General features: G+C 39.8%; 1 protein-coding gene across 1 annotated transcript in view; it reads left to right on the top strand.

Annotated features, from left to right (window-relative positions):
* The window catches only part of LOC141465529 (cytosolic phospholipase A2 epsilon-like), a 33,230-nt gene extending 20,409 nt beyond the window's left edge, over nucleotides 1–12,821 (top strand). Inside the window, exons 9-21 of the mRNA XM_074148994.1 lie at nucleotides 84–226; nucleotides 374–463; nucleotides 1,184–1,221; nucleotides 2,870–3,005; nucleotides 4,935–5,071; nucleotides 6,310–6,532; nucleotides 7,446–7,560; nucleotides 8,312–8,449; nucleotides 8,726–8,833; nucleotides 9,661–9,852; nucleotides 10,352–10,521; nucleotides 11,536–11,722; nucleotides 12,613–12,821. Of these exons, the coding sequence (XP_074005095.1) occupies nucleotides 84–226; nucleotides 374–463; nucleotides 1,184–1,221; nucleotides 2,870–3,005; nucleotides 4,935–5,071; nucleotides 6,310–6,532; nucleotides 7,446–7,560; nucleotides 8,312–8,449; nucleotides 8,726–8,833; nucleotides 9,661–9,852; nucleotides 10,352–10,521; nucleotides 11,536–11,722; nucleotides 12,613–12,821 (1,886 nt within the window). The remainder of the gene's footprint in view (nucleotides 1–83; nucleotides 227–373; nucleotides 464–1,183; nucleotides 1,222–2,869; nucleotides 3,006–4,934; nucleotides 5,072–6,309; nucleotides 6,533–7,445; nucleotides 7,561–8,311; nucleotides 8,450–8,725; nucleotides 8,834–9,660; nucleotides 9,853–10,351; nucleotides 10,522–11,535; nucleotides 11,723–12,612) is intronic.
* The last annotated feature ends 1,572 nt before the right edge of the window (nucleotides 12,822–14,393 follow it).

The raw sequence follows: 14,393 nt of genomic DNA, 5'->3' as shown, positions 1-14,393 counted from the left end.
AGTAAAAGCGAATTTTATTTATTAATTATATGTGTTTGCTTGGAGTAGTTAAAATTCTCTTTTTTGCCTGCCTCTATGTTTAGATCCAGAGCTTACATTTACAGTGAAAGGATCCCATGAAGGAAGCCAGAAGATTTTGCTGGACTCTGACCCCAGCCTTAGGATCATCGTGTTCCACTGTGTTATAAATGAGCAGACGAGGCTGGATATCACATTACCAGAAGAGGTACATTCCCTCCTGTGTGTTATCGTTAACTTCTATGAAATTAGAAGAAGAAATTAATGTAACCAGTGAACTGAACTAGCGTTCTTAGTAGGAAAAGTTCTAGAGATGACAAACCTTTCATGTGCGTCACTTCTTACACTGTTTCAGCTGGCAGATAGAAATGAAACAGCGAAATCTGGGGTCCTTTCTTTCCCTCTGAATTCACTCCCTGTGCAGAAGGAAATAATAGTAGAAGAGGTGAGTGCTGTGAACCTTTTGAAATAAATATTTTCAAAATGTGCTTAATATTGTCTTGCTAGAAAGGAAGTTACCAAGTGAACAAAATCACATTGAAAATGTTAAAAAAAAAAAAAAGAAAAAGAAAAGACTGTCATATTCATTTTTAAGGAAGCAGGTGTTGTTAATAATTATAACAATAGGAAAATCATTGCAAACCTGCATCCCAAAATTAGAATTAAGTGGTTTCAAGGAACAAAAATGACCATCATAGGTACATGCATTCCAAAATGTCTTTTTGGATATTGGGGTAATTCCAGAATGGCTAATTTTAAAAAATACAATCCAGAATATGAGCTTGATTCAGATCTTAACTTGGCTAATATTGATATTGAGAGTAATGTATGTACTTTTCTATGTAATTTTTTTCTTTTTTTTTTTTTTAATAATGTAACTTGCCTTGTTCTTGTTGCTGCTTCTAAGTGTGTACACTGTGAGCTGGTGTAACATGCAAACTCGTGGCACGCTAATTGTCCCAAACAGACAGGCTTGTTAGATAAGACAGAATTTGATTCCAGAGCAGCGAGTGAGGCTGTGGTTAATTGTACCAAAATAATGTCCTTAGACATATGAATTCTTATTTCGGAACTTCCTCTCTTACTGAATGAGCCTTGCATGAGCTTGAAGGAAAGAAATGTTTTAAAATTTGGTGGTAATTAGCTTTATTTTCTGGATTTCTAGGATCATTCCTTTCACTTGTGCTTGACAGCAAGAAAATGGTAAGATAGCCTCTTTTTGTCCTATCATCCAGGATTACTGTAAACTAGTTATGTAGGACTTTTTCTGTGATAGGTGGAGAGATGAACACATGCCACGTGAGTGCTTTGTCCTGTACTCACGTGGTGCCGGAGGTAAGCACAAGTCTGCTGCAGTTACAGGATCATGCAGAAAAGTGAGAGTTTGAGCCTTGGTAGGTTTCTTCAGAGAAAACTAGCCTATTTCATGACTACTATTCTTAGATGTGAGTGAAAACCGCACTACTTACGTATTAATTTTGTTGCCCATTTATGCCAATAGTCAGACCTGCACCATGACTCAAATAAACCCTGTTCCTCTTTGACTTTGCAAAGTCACCAAAACAAACACAGGGCAGCCCGGCTTCTACCTCTTCTCCTGCTTCACCGAGCATAACGGGAGCTGAGATCTGACCGGCTGCACCTCTGCCAGCCCGCTCGCAGGGACAGGACTGCACCAGTGACAGCTGAAATTGAAGACAGTGAGGTTTTATGATAGATATGAAAACTTCATATGGTTCACAGCATCCTTACTATTGGGTGATATACAGAAGGGGAAGCAAGGTGGACTTTCAAAACATGGGTGCCGTTTGTGTAGGTGAAATTCAGACCATAGGAAGATGATCTACCTGCTCAATCTCTGCCCATAACAAAATATATTGAAATGTATATCTAACAGATACAGATTTATAGAGAGAGAGCAAGAGAAATTTTAATCTACCGCTAAGAGTTGGGTTTTTTTATAAGGTCAATCAATTTGCCTTACTCTGTTTGCAAAATTTGCTGACAACAGAGGTTACTAACATTAACACTTGAAACATTCATGTTTGTAAAATATTGATGAAAGTAATGCTCAGGATAGAGCTTGCAGCCACCAGAGGGTGATGTGAACCAGAAGATTTGGTCAATATGCATGCCCTTCTCGGTAACAAGAATATTTGTGTTGTTGAAGGCACAAAACATTAGCTGCCATCTGATTGGTTTTGTACCTTTTTTTATCTGCACGTTTTTTGGCTTGTGCTTCACATTTCTCAAGGGAGAAAATTCAATGCGGTTGCCCATGTGGAAAAAAATGATGGGTATTCTTATATATTTGCAGGATGAAGCTTGCAAATGCCTATCTAGAAATCTGTTCAGCACACGGGTGAAAGGCTGGATTTCACAGGACAGAGGCTGAGCAGAGGGTGATGCTGCAGGACTTGCTCTGCAGTTCAAGCTCCATCACACAGCTCATTAGGACCTTCACCTTAAATACTCTTAGTGGGCTGTCAAAACCTGAGAACGGGTGATGGTAGCATCACTTTTCCAGGATGTTGTGGTGACAAAAAGGAATGGATAAAGAAAAAATTACTCATGAAATTACCCCTTTTGGTGATCTTTCCCTGGCTTGTATGTTGTGTCTTTGTGTCTGTGCTCACAAGTCTAAAGCACCTTGGAAACTCCCCTTCACCCTCACTACTACTCCTTGCTGGCAATAGAAATGTTCCTTTTTCTTCTGTTTCTTGATCAATATGCAGACTTGGAAATAGCTTGTTTTCCAGATGATTTGTGAGTTTTCTGACTACCTGCCCTACAGGTCTTGAAATCAGCTATAAATTACACGTACACTGATTTGTCCCGTTGTCTATTCCAGCTCAGGAAACCTGGATGTGCGTTTGGGGTTTAACCTGTGCATGGAAGAGCAGGAATTCCTGCGGAAAAGGAAGAAATATGTTGCTGCTGCTCTGAAGAAGATTCTTCATTTGGAGGAGGATCTGAAAGAGCATGAGGCAAGCCAATACAGTCCCTGGTAGCAACTCCTCTCTGGGGATGGGGGCCTGGCTCACAAATTGAACCCCCAAATAAAAACCCATTTTGTTTCATCCTGCTGTTTTGGGGCAGACCTGGCCACCCAGGGCAGGAGATGAACAAGAGAAATAGCTGGCTCATACAGCAGAGTGGGGAAGGTGGGATAATGCTGTTACAGCCCCCAAAACTTATTAACAGCTCCTCAATTCAACCCATTCCTGTTTATTCTTGATATTGCTCATGGGTCCCAGGAGGAAAATTTATAGTGGGCAGACATGGAGCTGCTGGGAGATGCTGCCTGGGAAACAAGTGTGCCTTAGCTCAGTAATAGAGACAAGGTGGTGGTCATAGCATTTGGAAAGGATTTTGAGGGGAGGAAGCAAAAATTTTCACACAGACATCTGAACGAAAATAATTTGGGTGATTTCTGCAGACGAAAAGGTCTATGGTTGGGAAACCTGACTACTAGAATAAAGCTATCAATCTGGAAAAGAAGAGTTAATGTTATAGCATTATTGAGTTGCAAAGATGAAATAGCTGATTAAAAGTGTAGCTTTATCACGGTAACCCCTCCTCATGCCTCCATAATTTAGTCATAAGTTTTGTAACTGCTTATGTCTAGGTAGGTTGTTGACAATCAGAAGAGTATGGACATAACAACAACAAGAATCCTTTTTAGCTGAGAATGACAAGAAACAGTGCTGTGGGTAGGGTACAGATTTAAAAAAAATCGTATTTTGGGTTTCAGAGTAGAGAATAATATAACAAGTAAAGTTTTCAAGAAAAATGGAAAGAATATTTTTACATAGCTATCTAAGAGTTTCCTGACACATAAAAAAGTGTTTGAGGTGGTAAGACCAAAAAGGTAAGACCAAAGCTGTTTTTTGAACAGGTCTAATTATCCTGGCTCTACTATTCATGCATTTCACTTCAAAATTGTGGAAAAAAAACCAAACCCTCTCCCTTGTTAATTGACTTAATATTTTTGTTTCTGTTCAAATGTATGATTAGAATTTTAATTCATAATGAAAAAGGTTAGAAAAGATAAAATGCAAAAGATAACATTTTGAAATTATTCTAATTTTCTTTAAGATGATCAGATTTTTCCTCACTATCATTTTATAAAATTTCCTAGTTCTTACCACCAGGTTTAGGGTAGGAAGGACTTGTCTCTTTTTTTTTTTTTTTTAATTTCATAGAATGGGAGAAATATTTTCTTTCAGCTCTATTTATTAACTTTAGAACAGTAAATGACTTGAGGAAATTAGAAGCTAACACTTAAAAGTTATAAACAGACTTATTCCATAGGGCATGTAGGCATCCACACGACTCAAGATAGTAACGGAAGCAAAGGGTGTACCTCATCAGGAAAAGATTAAGAGAATAGTCTGTCTCTTCAATTACACTTGGACCTTGGAGGGGGGGGAAGCCCTGTAGATGATTGTGCTTCAGGACATAAAGTAATTAGTGGCCTCAGGCCAGGAAGGATTCAGCTATTGTGTGGTGTGGCTGATTACAGGGTGCTGTGTGTTCTTCTGGGACACTGGTCATTGTTAGAGGCAGAATCATGGATCCCTAATATGCTCCGGCATGGTAAATCCTGTGTTTTCTGTGACAGATTCTAATAATACACTTCGAGAAGAATTCCAGGGTGATGAGGTTGATTTCCAATTATATATTAAGTAAACAGCCTCCCACCCACCCGATCTGAAGATAAAAGCCTTCCCTCTCCCATCGGTCAGGTGGTGGCAACGGAAGCCTTTTGCAACAATCACCTCCTTTTTGCGGGAAGTAGAGTCACCGCTTGTATCAATACCTGCGACCTGTTATCTGATTTCTATGGTAGGAAGGATTGCTTGTCTCTAACACGTGCATGGCTTTCCCTCCTTCTGCCTTGCTGTGTTGAGCAGGTGCCGGTGGTGGCCATCACGACGACTGGAGGAGGTACGAGGTCGCTGACAGCGATGTATGGCAGCCTGCTGGGTCTCCAGAAACTCAATCTGTTAGACTGCATTTCCTACATCGGTGGTTTATCGGGTACCACATGGTGAGAATGACCCAAACAAGGTTTATGTTGGCACTTTCTTTGCTTAATGCTGTTGACTGCTTGGGCAGCACCATCAGCTTACGTGGCACTTAGTAAATCAAAAGCATTTCCATTTCCCCACAATTTTCCCCACATTTTCCCCACAATCTGTGTCCACCTAGAGCAAAGAAACAAAACATACTGAATAAGAGATCAATTGTCACATTCATCAGCTGCTTTTGTCACCACATTGACACAGTCTATGCCTGATATTTTCATGTAAATGCTCTATTACCTTTTCATATTTTATCAATTATACCTTAGACTGAATGCAACGAATTTGACTTTAGACTGGAAATTGAAGAAAGATGGGAAGAAGAATTTATGCCTGCCATTTGCTGGTTATTCTCACTTCCATTTTGGATTTAGAGTGCATCTCCCTCTGGTAAAAGGTGTATTTGGGGCTAGTGGAATTAATACTGTCACAGACAGTCCAAAAAATGATGCCAAGTTACTGACCTCAGAGAGACTGCAGCTATGGTTGTTCATTGTAAAGTGCTCTCTTCTCCCAGTGGGCACATGGAGATGAGGTCATATTTAAAAAACTTAGGTATTAAATCACGTGGGTTCCAGCCACACCTGATTGGAAGTGGAGACAGGTTTGGGTTTTTTTTGCGCTGAATTGTGTGTCAGTCCTTTATATAAGTCCAAACATTAATGGCAGGTTTGTCAAAGTATTTACCAAAATTCTTTTAAGTTCTCTGTATGTATGTGGAGATCTGAGTGTACTTGTCTGTATTATGATTTCAAGGAGACAAGTAAGAATGGTCATACCAGGACATGCCAAAGACCCAAGAACTGCCCAGTTCTCTCAGTGGTATAAGCCAGTAGCAGATACTGGCAAGAAATATGAGACTAGAGCAAACTAGTGGTGACTGCTCCCTAGAATACTTCCCACCCTCCAAGAAATGGATTTTCTGAGGACTTTTGGAGTCTTTGTATTTAATAGGCTTGGGCAGATTTTTTTTCCCCTTGAATTTCTAAGATGATTTTTTGCACCCACATAAACTTTATCATCAAAACCAGGAAAGCTTGGACGTTTTGTTTGCTCTTGAAATGAGAGTAATTCAGGTGTGTTTAATTTTCAGTTGTGAACCCCATATGAATTGAGAAACAGGCAAACAGGTTGCACAAAAGTTCTTTGAAGCCAAACCACAACATTAGTTCTCTTTCATTATTTTCTTCTAATGTTTCTTCAGGACAATGGCAAACTTATATGAAGATGCTAATTGGTCACAAAAATATCTGGAGGACGCAATCAAAGAAGCTCGCAAGCAAGTAACCAAATCCAAGATCTGCTGTTTTTCTTTGGATTGTCTTAAGTACTATTATGAGGACCTGATGGAGAGGACTAAAGAGGGACATAACACTTCTTTCATAGACCTTTGGGGGCTTGTGATTGAATCCATGCTACATGATAAGGTATTAATCCTTTTTTTCCAGAAACCTGATGAACTTCTATAGCTATAAAGGAGAAGAAAATAAATCCTGGGATGCCATTCAGTATTACTAATGCAAGTAATTAGTTTAGTGACTGATTAAATTCTGTATATTCAGAAATTATAAAAACACTACTCTTGCTTTAAAGTGCACTTTATGTTGAACTGAAGGAGCCATGGCATTGCAGTCAAAGGTGGTGTTTTTTCTTACAGAAAGAAAAATCCTGAGAAAAAAATTATTTTGAAATTTAAACTAATCACTTTGGACATAAAATATTGTGACTTAAAAATTTGAAATAATTTTCTTCACTAGCATAAATGAATATATGCATTTATAAAGTGACTTAGTTATAGTCTGCGTATGGAGATGATACAAATAGCAGGAATGACCATTCTGTACTTATGTTATCAAATTTTAAGAAAGAGTGATAGAAATTTTGGTACTTTAAAAACAGTATAACTTAAGTAGTTTCCTTCTAGTTTATGTTTATACAAGGAAGTTTTAAATTGTCATGTGAAATAGAATATATTCTTGCATATGAATATACTTGCAAAATATATTAAAATGTGATAAACTCTGTTCCCTAAGACCCAGCCAAGGAAAGTACTTTACCTTTCAGTTAGCCACATATTTCTTCCTGGGAACCTTTTTTCCCTTGCTGAACTTACATTCAACCTCTCTGCATATCTCAAAATCCCAGAACCCAAATAGGAGGTAGCTGCTGCTTATGGGATGCTTGCCGAGTTTGGAGTATCTCATAGCAGGTATTTTTGCACAAACCAGTGAGCTGAGAACGGGAAGGAGAACCTAGGTAAAGTTCATAATTCACACTGTATTATTTCAAGTGCAAGTTGTTTTTCACTTCGTTCTATTAACCTTTTTTAATCAAAACCAGAAAGATGAGCATAGACTCTCAGATCAACGGCAAACTGTGGATAATGGTCAGAACCCGTTGCCCATCTATGTGGCCATCAACCTCAAGTCCGGCTACAGTGCTCAGGCATTCAGAGGTAATGGTTATGATCCAGATTTCCTAATAGCTTTATAATTTAAGTAGTCTGAACTAAGACTAAATGCATGTAATCAACTTTAATAATACAAGAGTTCTTTCATTCTAATAGTAAAAAACATAATTTCAAATTTCATGTAATACAGACTAACACTTAAAAATAGAAAATTCAAACATGCTTGGTCTTTAGAATTTGAGATCTCTATGTTGCCAGAAGCAAAAATATATTTATACGACAGAAGATGCCAAACTCACAATTTATCCTGGTCAAAAAAAACTTGTAATGAAACCAATTCTTATGATGGTTCCTCATGGTCTTATTTTGAACAATTAAAGGGAAAACCTTGAATGTCTGTGTCCAGTGGCATGGAAATCACTATTTTCTCCAGTATTAATTTTCACAGTGTTTGTTTAACATGAGCAGCTGAGTACATGACACCAGGTTAATGCTAAGCTCTCTGTCACTGATGCCATTAAGGGAACAACTTATAACTGAGCAATACATGCTTTTGCATAAGATTATCTGCACAGAACACTTACGGTTTCATTCACACCAGGACTTTTCTGCTGGAGGTTGCTCTGTCAAAATATGTATATTCTCTCAGGGCAATTGTACCACTATAGCTGGTGAACAGCATATTATGAACCAAGCAGTGCCTTTCTCATGGTTTGTTTCTGCTCTCTAGTACTCTTCTGTTTAGCCACAGTTAACGCATTATTGCCTTTTCATGATCTGGCTGCTGTCACCGTAGAGTGGCTGGAGTTCACTCCTTACGAAGTCGGTCTCCTAAAATACGGAGCATCTATTCGTGCAGAACATTTTGGAAGTGAATTCTTTATGGGAAGGCTAGTGAAGAGGCTCTCAGAGACGCGGATCTGCTACATGCAAGGTGACTATTGCCTAGAGGGAAAGGTGGCCTTCTCAAGAGGCAGCTGGCGTGAGTGAGCACGTGCTGTGTGGTGGACAGCCCTGGGAAGACACCAGCAAACAGGTTGGACAGGTGTGAGTTTGCATTGGCAAGGACATACTTAGGAAGCATGCCCACAAAGATATCCATCCAGTCGGAAAGGAAGTATCCAAGGGGAAGGACTGAAGGTATGTATCTATTAAAATTCTTCCAAGACTACTCCATCAATCAGTTTCTATTCTCTCTTTCACATTACAGGCATGTGGAGTAGTATATTTTCCATAGACGTGATGTATGTCTGGAATTTGGCTGCTGATTCAGAGGACTTCTGGTGTAGATGGACCAGAGACAGAGTAACAGATATTGGTGAGAGGGTTTGTTTGTTTGTTTTTAAGCACTGGTATACATTGCTTTTATTCTGTGCAGAGGTCAGATGCCTAAAGAGATGCTGTCAAATTCAGGGAGGAATATGAGGAAAGCAAAGCAGAGATGTTGGCTAAGAAATTTTTCTGCCTGATTTAGAAGAACTAAACTGTACTTCTCTGGCAAAGCTTTGGCAAAGCTATGCCTTTCTCTAAAGGACATACAGACACAAAAACTGTCTCCAGCAGACATGTAAAAGTCATGTCATGTTAAGAACATCTGAAGATTGTTAAGTTAGGATATGGTCCTCCTTGGCCACTATTACTGTCAGTAGATAAAACATCTCTTGCAGAGGGCTGTTTTCTCCACTAAACTGTCCATGGAGAAAGCTCGCTCTTGCTGTTAATTGCAGAGGGAACCTGGAGTGACGGGCCTCCTGACTTAGCTAATGTTTGCAGCTGGGTGATATTCACATGCTTTCTGAATGTGTCCTGTTCAAAGGCCAATGTTGTCCTCCTGTTTGTTTTGGGATGTGGCTCTCCCCTGCACCACATGCTGCAGTAGAGGTGGGCATCATTTGAGGAAGCCTGGAGTGGGAGGTGGTGCTCACTCCCTGGCAGCTCGCTGCCTGCAGGTAGCTGTCACTTAATTCACTGTCTAATGCTGAGTTTTATTTGGTAGCATAGACCTTAAAGGCTTATAACTATGTTGGATTTACTCTTGGGGTGGGGGGTGGTGACAACTGTATTTACAAGTTACTCTGTTTTTTAAAATACTGATCATTTCAGCAAAATGTCCTAAACTCAGAACAATTTCTTTCCTTCCTGCAGCAGAAGAACCCTTTCTGTCCATGAATCCCTATGAGGTAGACACATGTCTCTTCACTCCCTCGAGCGTCCTTTCCTCTGCTCTGCGAGAAGTCTTAACAGGACGCCCAACCATTGCACAGTATCCCAATTTTATCAGAGGCTTCCAGATGCATACCAAGTACCTGGAGAGTGAAGGATTTTCCACCTGGAAAGGCACAGTAACTCTGCATGTTTTTCAGTAACATTTTGAGGAGGTTTAGGTTTGGGAACTCATTTAGGACTTCCAATGAGGAAGGAGATACAAGACTGACATCTTCTGAAATTCCACTTCTCCCTTCCATAAATGGAAGAAATAAAACATAGATTTGAATGACATTTCATCTTTCTTTGCGGGGGGGGGATGACTGAGGACTGAAATTGAATTCAGTTGCCTGGGGATTGTGTTCCAGTGGACAAAGGTGAGCTCAGCCCGAGGAGGCAGGAGGGATCTCCCCTTTCAGGCCAAAGATGCTTGAGGTGTCCAGAAAGGAAGGAAGGAAAGAAAAAGCTGTCGCATGTCACGTGCTCCTATAAATTAGTGCTTCTAGTGAGTCGAAGGCAGGCAGGGAAAATGGGGGGCAAAGTTCTCCATTCTTCTCTCTTTAACTTTCTGCAGTGGAGTAGTCAATCTTGGCTTTTTTGTTTGTTGTAACGAGAAATGTTTGTGTTTCAGACACAGTGATAGACTCCTTCCCAAATAAACTGATGGAAACAGCAGACGATGAGCTCTCCCTAGTTGATACTGGGTTTTTCATCAATACCAGCTACCCACCGCTTTTGAGATCGAAGAGGGAGGTGGATGTCATCCTGCATTTAAATTACAGTGGTGGGTCCCAGACACTGGTAAGAAAAGCCATGATATCTGTGGTCTTTTTTCTTCATGGTCTTTTGGTCTCTAGCACTTATCAATTAAACCAACTAACTTTCCAGGACTGGAATGGGAATATGATGATTATTGTATGATTTATTATTTAGATTATTGGGTGACTTATTTCTCAGTAACTAAGAAGGATATTAGAAGACAGTGATGTATATAGGCATTTTAAAAATATCAAAGTCTTCGGTGCAGTGGGTCCAAGAGCTTTTGAAGAGCTGACAGGAGTGTTCTGGAGCTCTGATACTCATTTTTGTTATCCTTGAACTGAGAAAGTTACAGAAGCAATAGAAAGTCCTGACAATATTTTAACAGATTAAATGGGAAAACCTATGTGTCTCTGGGACTGTTTATCTCATATCAGTTTTAGCGAAATGTACTGGCTGATGCCGGAATTGATTAATAATGAAAAATAATATAATTAGTGTTGTATACATAGTAAGAATAATATAAAAATAAACACAGGCTTGTAGTAAATATAGCTGTTAAAGTTTTTTTTTTCATGAGGTCATAAGGTATGTTGATAAATGTATTTGTTAGTAGGGAGTCATTATCAAACAATCACAAACCGTGGAGAGGACAGGAAGATTGGGAAAGTGGTAAATAATGAAGTCAAGACAATGACGCAGAATAATCTCGAGTGATCTGTTCCTTCTCCATTCTTGCAGTTTCTTTGCCTTCCCCTTCTGAACCTGCTTCATAGGAATTATAAAACCAGTCCTTTGGGTTTTGGATCCATTTGCAAGCTCAAAGAAAGTGACTGTTTTCTTGTTTTGCCTAAAGCAATACAGAAAATAAGATAAGCTGCAATGTCCGGTGTGGTTATGGCTGTTTCTGTCTGAAATTTATCCTTTTCCCAGAGGAAGATTCAAGCCTTAGAATATTCATGTTAGCTGCTGGAGTTTTAAAAATCCCGGTCTCTGAATCTTTTTTTGAGTTTTGATTCTTTGTATTAATTTTACTTATTTTATTCATTCATCCAGCCTCTGGATCAGATTGCAAAGTACATCTCGGGGCAAGGAATCCCATTTCCCAAAATTGAGATAAGTGAGGAAGACAGGGAAAACTTGAAGGAGTGCTACGTGTTTGAAGATGCTGACAGTCCACAAGCTCCAACAGTGCTCTTTTTCCCCCTAGTAAATGACACCTTCAAGAAATATAAAGCTCCTGGTGAGTAATCTGTGGTTAGCAATTTTAATAAAAAGTCACTTGCCTGGTGTGTCCTCTCCATTTCGTATCTAGTGTCTCACTGTCATCTCTGACCTTCTTTCCATGCTGGCATTATCGGCCTCATCGCTGACAAAAATAAATGGTCTGTGTCATTATGTCTGAACTGTGAGAACTCCAGAGGCTTTCCTAATACACTTGAGATGAAAATAGGCATTTACTCCACAGGATTTACTAGAGAGAGTTCAAAGTTAAAACTCCCAAAATACAAAGAGCAAGGGTGGCAGGTCCTCAACACAAGCTGTTATACTCTACAAGCATGCACTTGTTATGCACCATTGCTTCCAACAAAGAGGGAGGCAAAAACTTCTGGGGGTTTCAGTGGAAGCCCATTTATCTGGGCTTTGTTCATATATCTCCCGGATAGTCTCCCAGATATCTCCTGGTAATCTCCTGGATTGAGGACTGGGTGGATGTAGCTCCTTGTTTTAAATATGAACTATGTCCTCTGACTGAGTGCCATCATTTCTCCTGAACTTTCAGTGAGAGGGTTGTTATTTCATCCAGTACAAGAGTATCTTGTTTTCCTTTTGCTTGCACTTTTCTAGTTTTGGTAGCAAAAGCACTGTTGTCCAACCAGTGGTTTACAAGTGCTGCTGTTGATAATTAGTGTTGTTCTCATTCCCAGCTGTTTGGGTTTACATCATTTTTGAACCGAGGCTTGATCCAGAGTCTGAAGAATATGGTGCTACTAGACTACTTTTGCATCCCTCTGGCAAATCATATCTTTCTCTCCAAGTCTATTTTCTACCTATAATTACTTAAATGACAGACATGAGCCACATACTGCAAGAAAACCTTACTGGTGAATCTCCTTGTGGTTTGTTCCTCAGGTGTGGAAAGGACTCCTGAAGAGATGGCTGAAGGCAAAGTTGATGTCTCCACTATCCTCTCCCCATTTACGACAAGGGAGGTGTGTTTCAGTGAAGAGAATTTTGACAAACTGGTGAAACTGACTGATTACAACATCCTGAATAATGAGAAATTGATAATTCGGGCCTTACGCTTGGCAGTGGCACGGAGGAAGCAGCGGAAATATTAGTCACTGCCTGCTAGCTTTAACCTTCCATGTGGTATTTCTTGGGTTGTCTGTTACCTGATGACATTGAGATGTTTGATGCTTGGCAGTGTTACTTGCAGTAGAAATCACATCATCCTGAGGACGTGCTGGACTCCATCTTAATTATGTGATTGTTCCAATGAACAGGTTGGAATTTTCCAGTGGTTTAATCCAAAGCAAACTTCAAAGCAGCAAATTTGTGTTTAGTTTTGTTACCTTGTTACTTTACCAATTGATATATATATTGCATATAAATTAACGTAGCATTGTAAGATAATAATGAAATATGTAGCACATTAAAATGTGAATCAAACCAGTATGCATATGTTTCTTTTCTGTGTGGCAGAACAGCAATCACTTGAACTTGAATTTCTCTGGTAAATAGCTAATCCGTTGTGTTGGTCTCACTTATCTTAATTATTGTCACACTGAAGGTTGTCATCTCTGATTTGATTGTCTGTCCGCTATGAGGTTTTTATTTAACTGGCTTTCTTCACTAATCTTTGAAAAGAAGTTTCTTAAGTTACTATCACTGATGTAAAAATCTATAGAGTTTTCACTATCAATAAAAAATACACCTGAATTAGGTCATCTTTGTTTCACGTGGTCAAACGAATCCTCTGAGCTGCTATTCACAGAGCCACCTATCGGCCTAAGTAGTAGTCACGTTGCCCAACTTTCCTTACCTTTTCTCTTGGAGTTGCTGCTGACTGTCCTGTCTCACTCATCTTCACCTGCCTTGAATGTTCCTGAAAGATTATATTGCAATTTCTCCCAGTGTTTCCTAAGATGGGAAGTGGCTGCCAGCTGTTTGCCTGGAGCACGGCAATGCAAGAGGGGCTTTTTAAGCTCTCTTCCAGCTATATGTTTTTGAAAATGTTCAACACTTTCCTGCAAATGGTCGTTTTGCAGGCGTTGTCCTGAGGGAGTGGTCTCATCAAGAATGCTAGAGGTCTTCTGGGGGAAGGTAGCTGCAAGAGACTGTCTTCTCACAGCCCTGCAAGAGGCAGTTCACAAGCTCAGTCTTTCACAATAGCAGCCCTGTGCGCTGTGGAGCTGTGATACATGAAGGGGCTGGTCACAGCAGCTCAGAAAATGCTTGGGATTATCCTCTCTTTTACAATAAAAAGCTCCTACTGTTGCAATGAACTTCAGGCTGAGTCACCAGGGCACAATCGGGGTTGAGATCAGAGTCTTGATTATGCTCAAAAGTGACAAATTTGTTTGTAGGGAGCAAAGTTCTAGGAAGTGGATGGGAGGAAAGGATTTCTCTGCTATGGAAAAACCAGCTGGTGGTGCATCCTAGAGCAATTTTGGGGGTGGAAGAGGAGGAGTGGGCCACGTTTTTCACCTGTGAATATGTTCATTGTTTTCATGCACCTGAAACACTTGAAAGGGCACCGTATAACCCTATTTCCAGGTACAGTATTGCATGTTTAAATCTAGGTTATTAGCACTCTATGTCTGAGGCAGTTGTAGTTGTGGTTCAGCTCCAGAATAGCAGAATATCAGCTCATGGGAATCCCGTTTTTTTTTGCTGGAAATGAAACTGAG

Source organism: Numenius arquata, chromosome 6 (genome assembly GCF_964106895.1).
Source record: "Numenius arquata chromosome 6, bNumArq3.hap1.1, whole genome shotgun sequence".
NCBI lineage: Eukaryota > Metazoa > Chordata > Aves > Charadriiformes > Scolopacidae > Numenius > Numenius arquata.
This window is presented reverse-complemented; position numbering and strand designations above follow the sequence as displayed.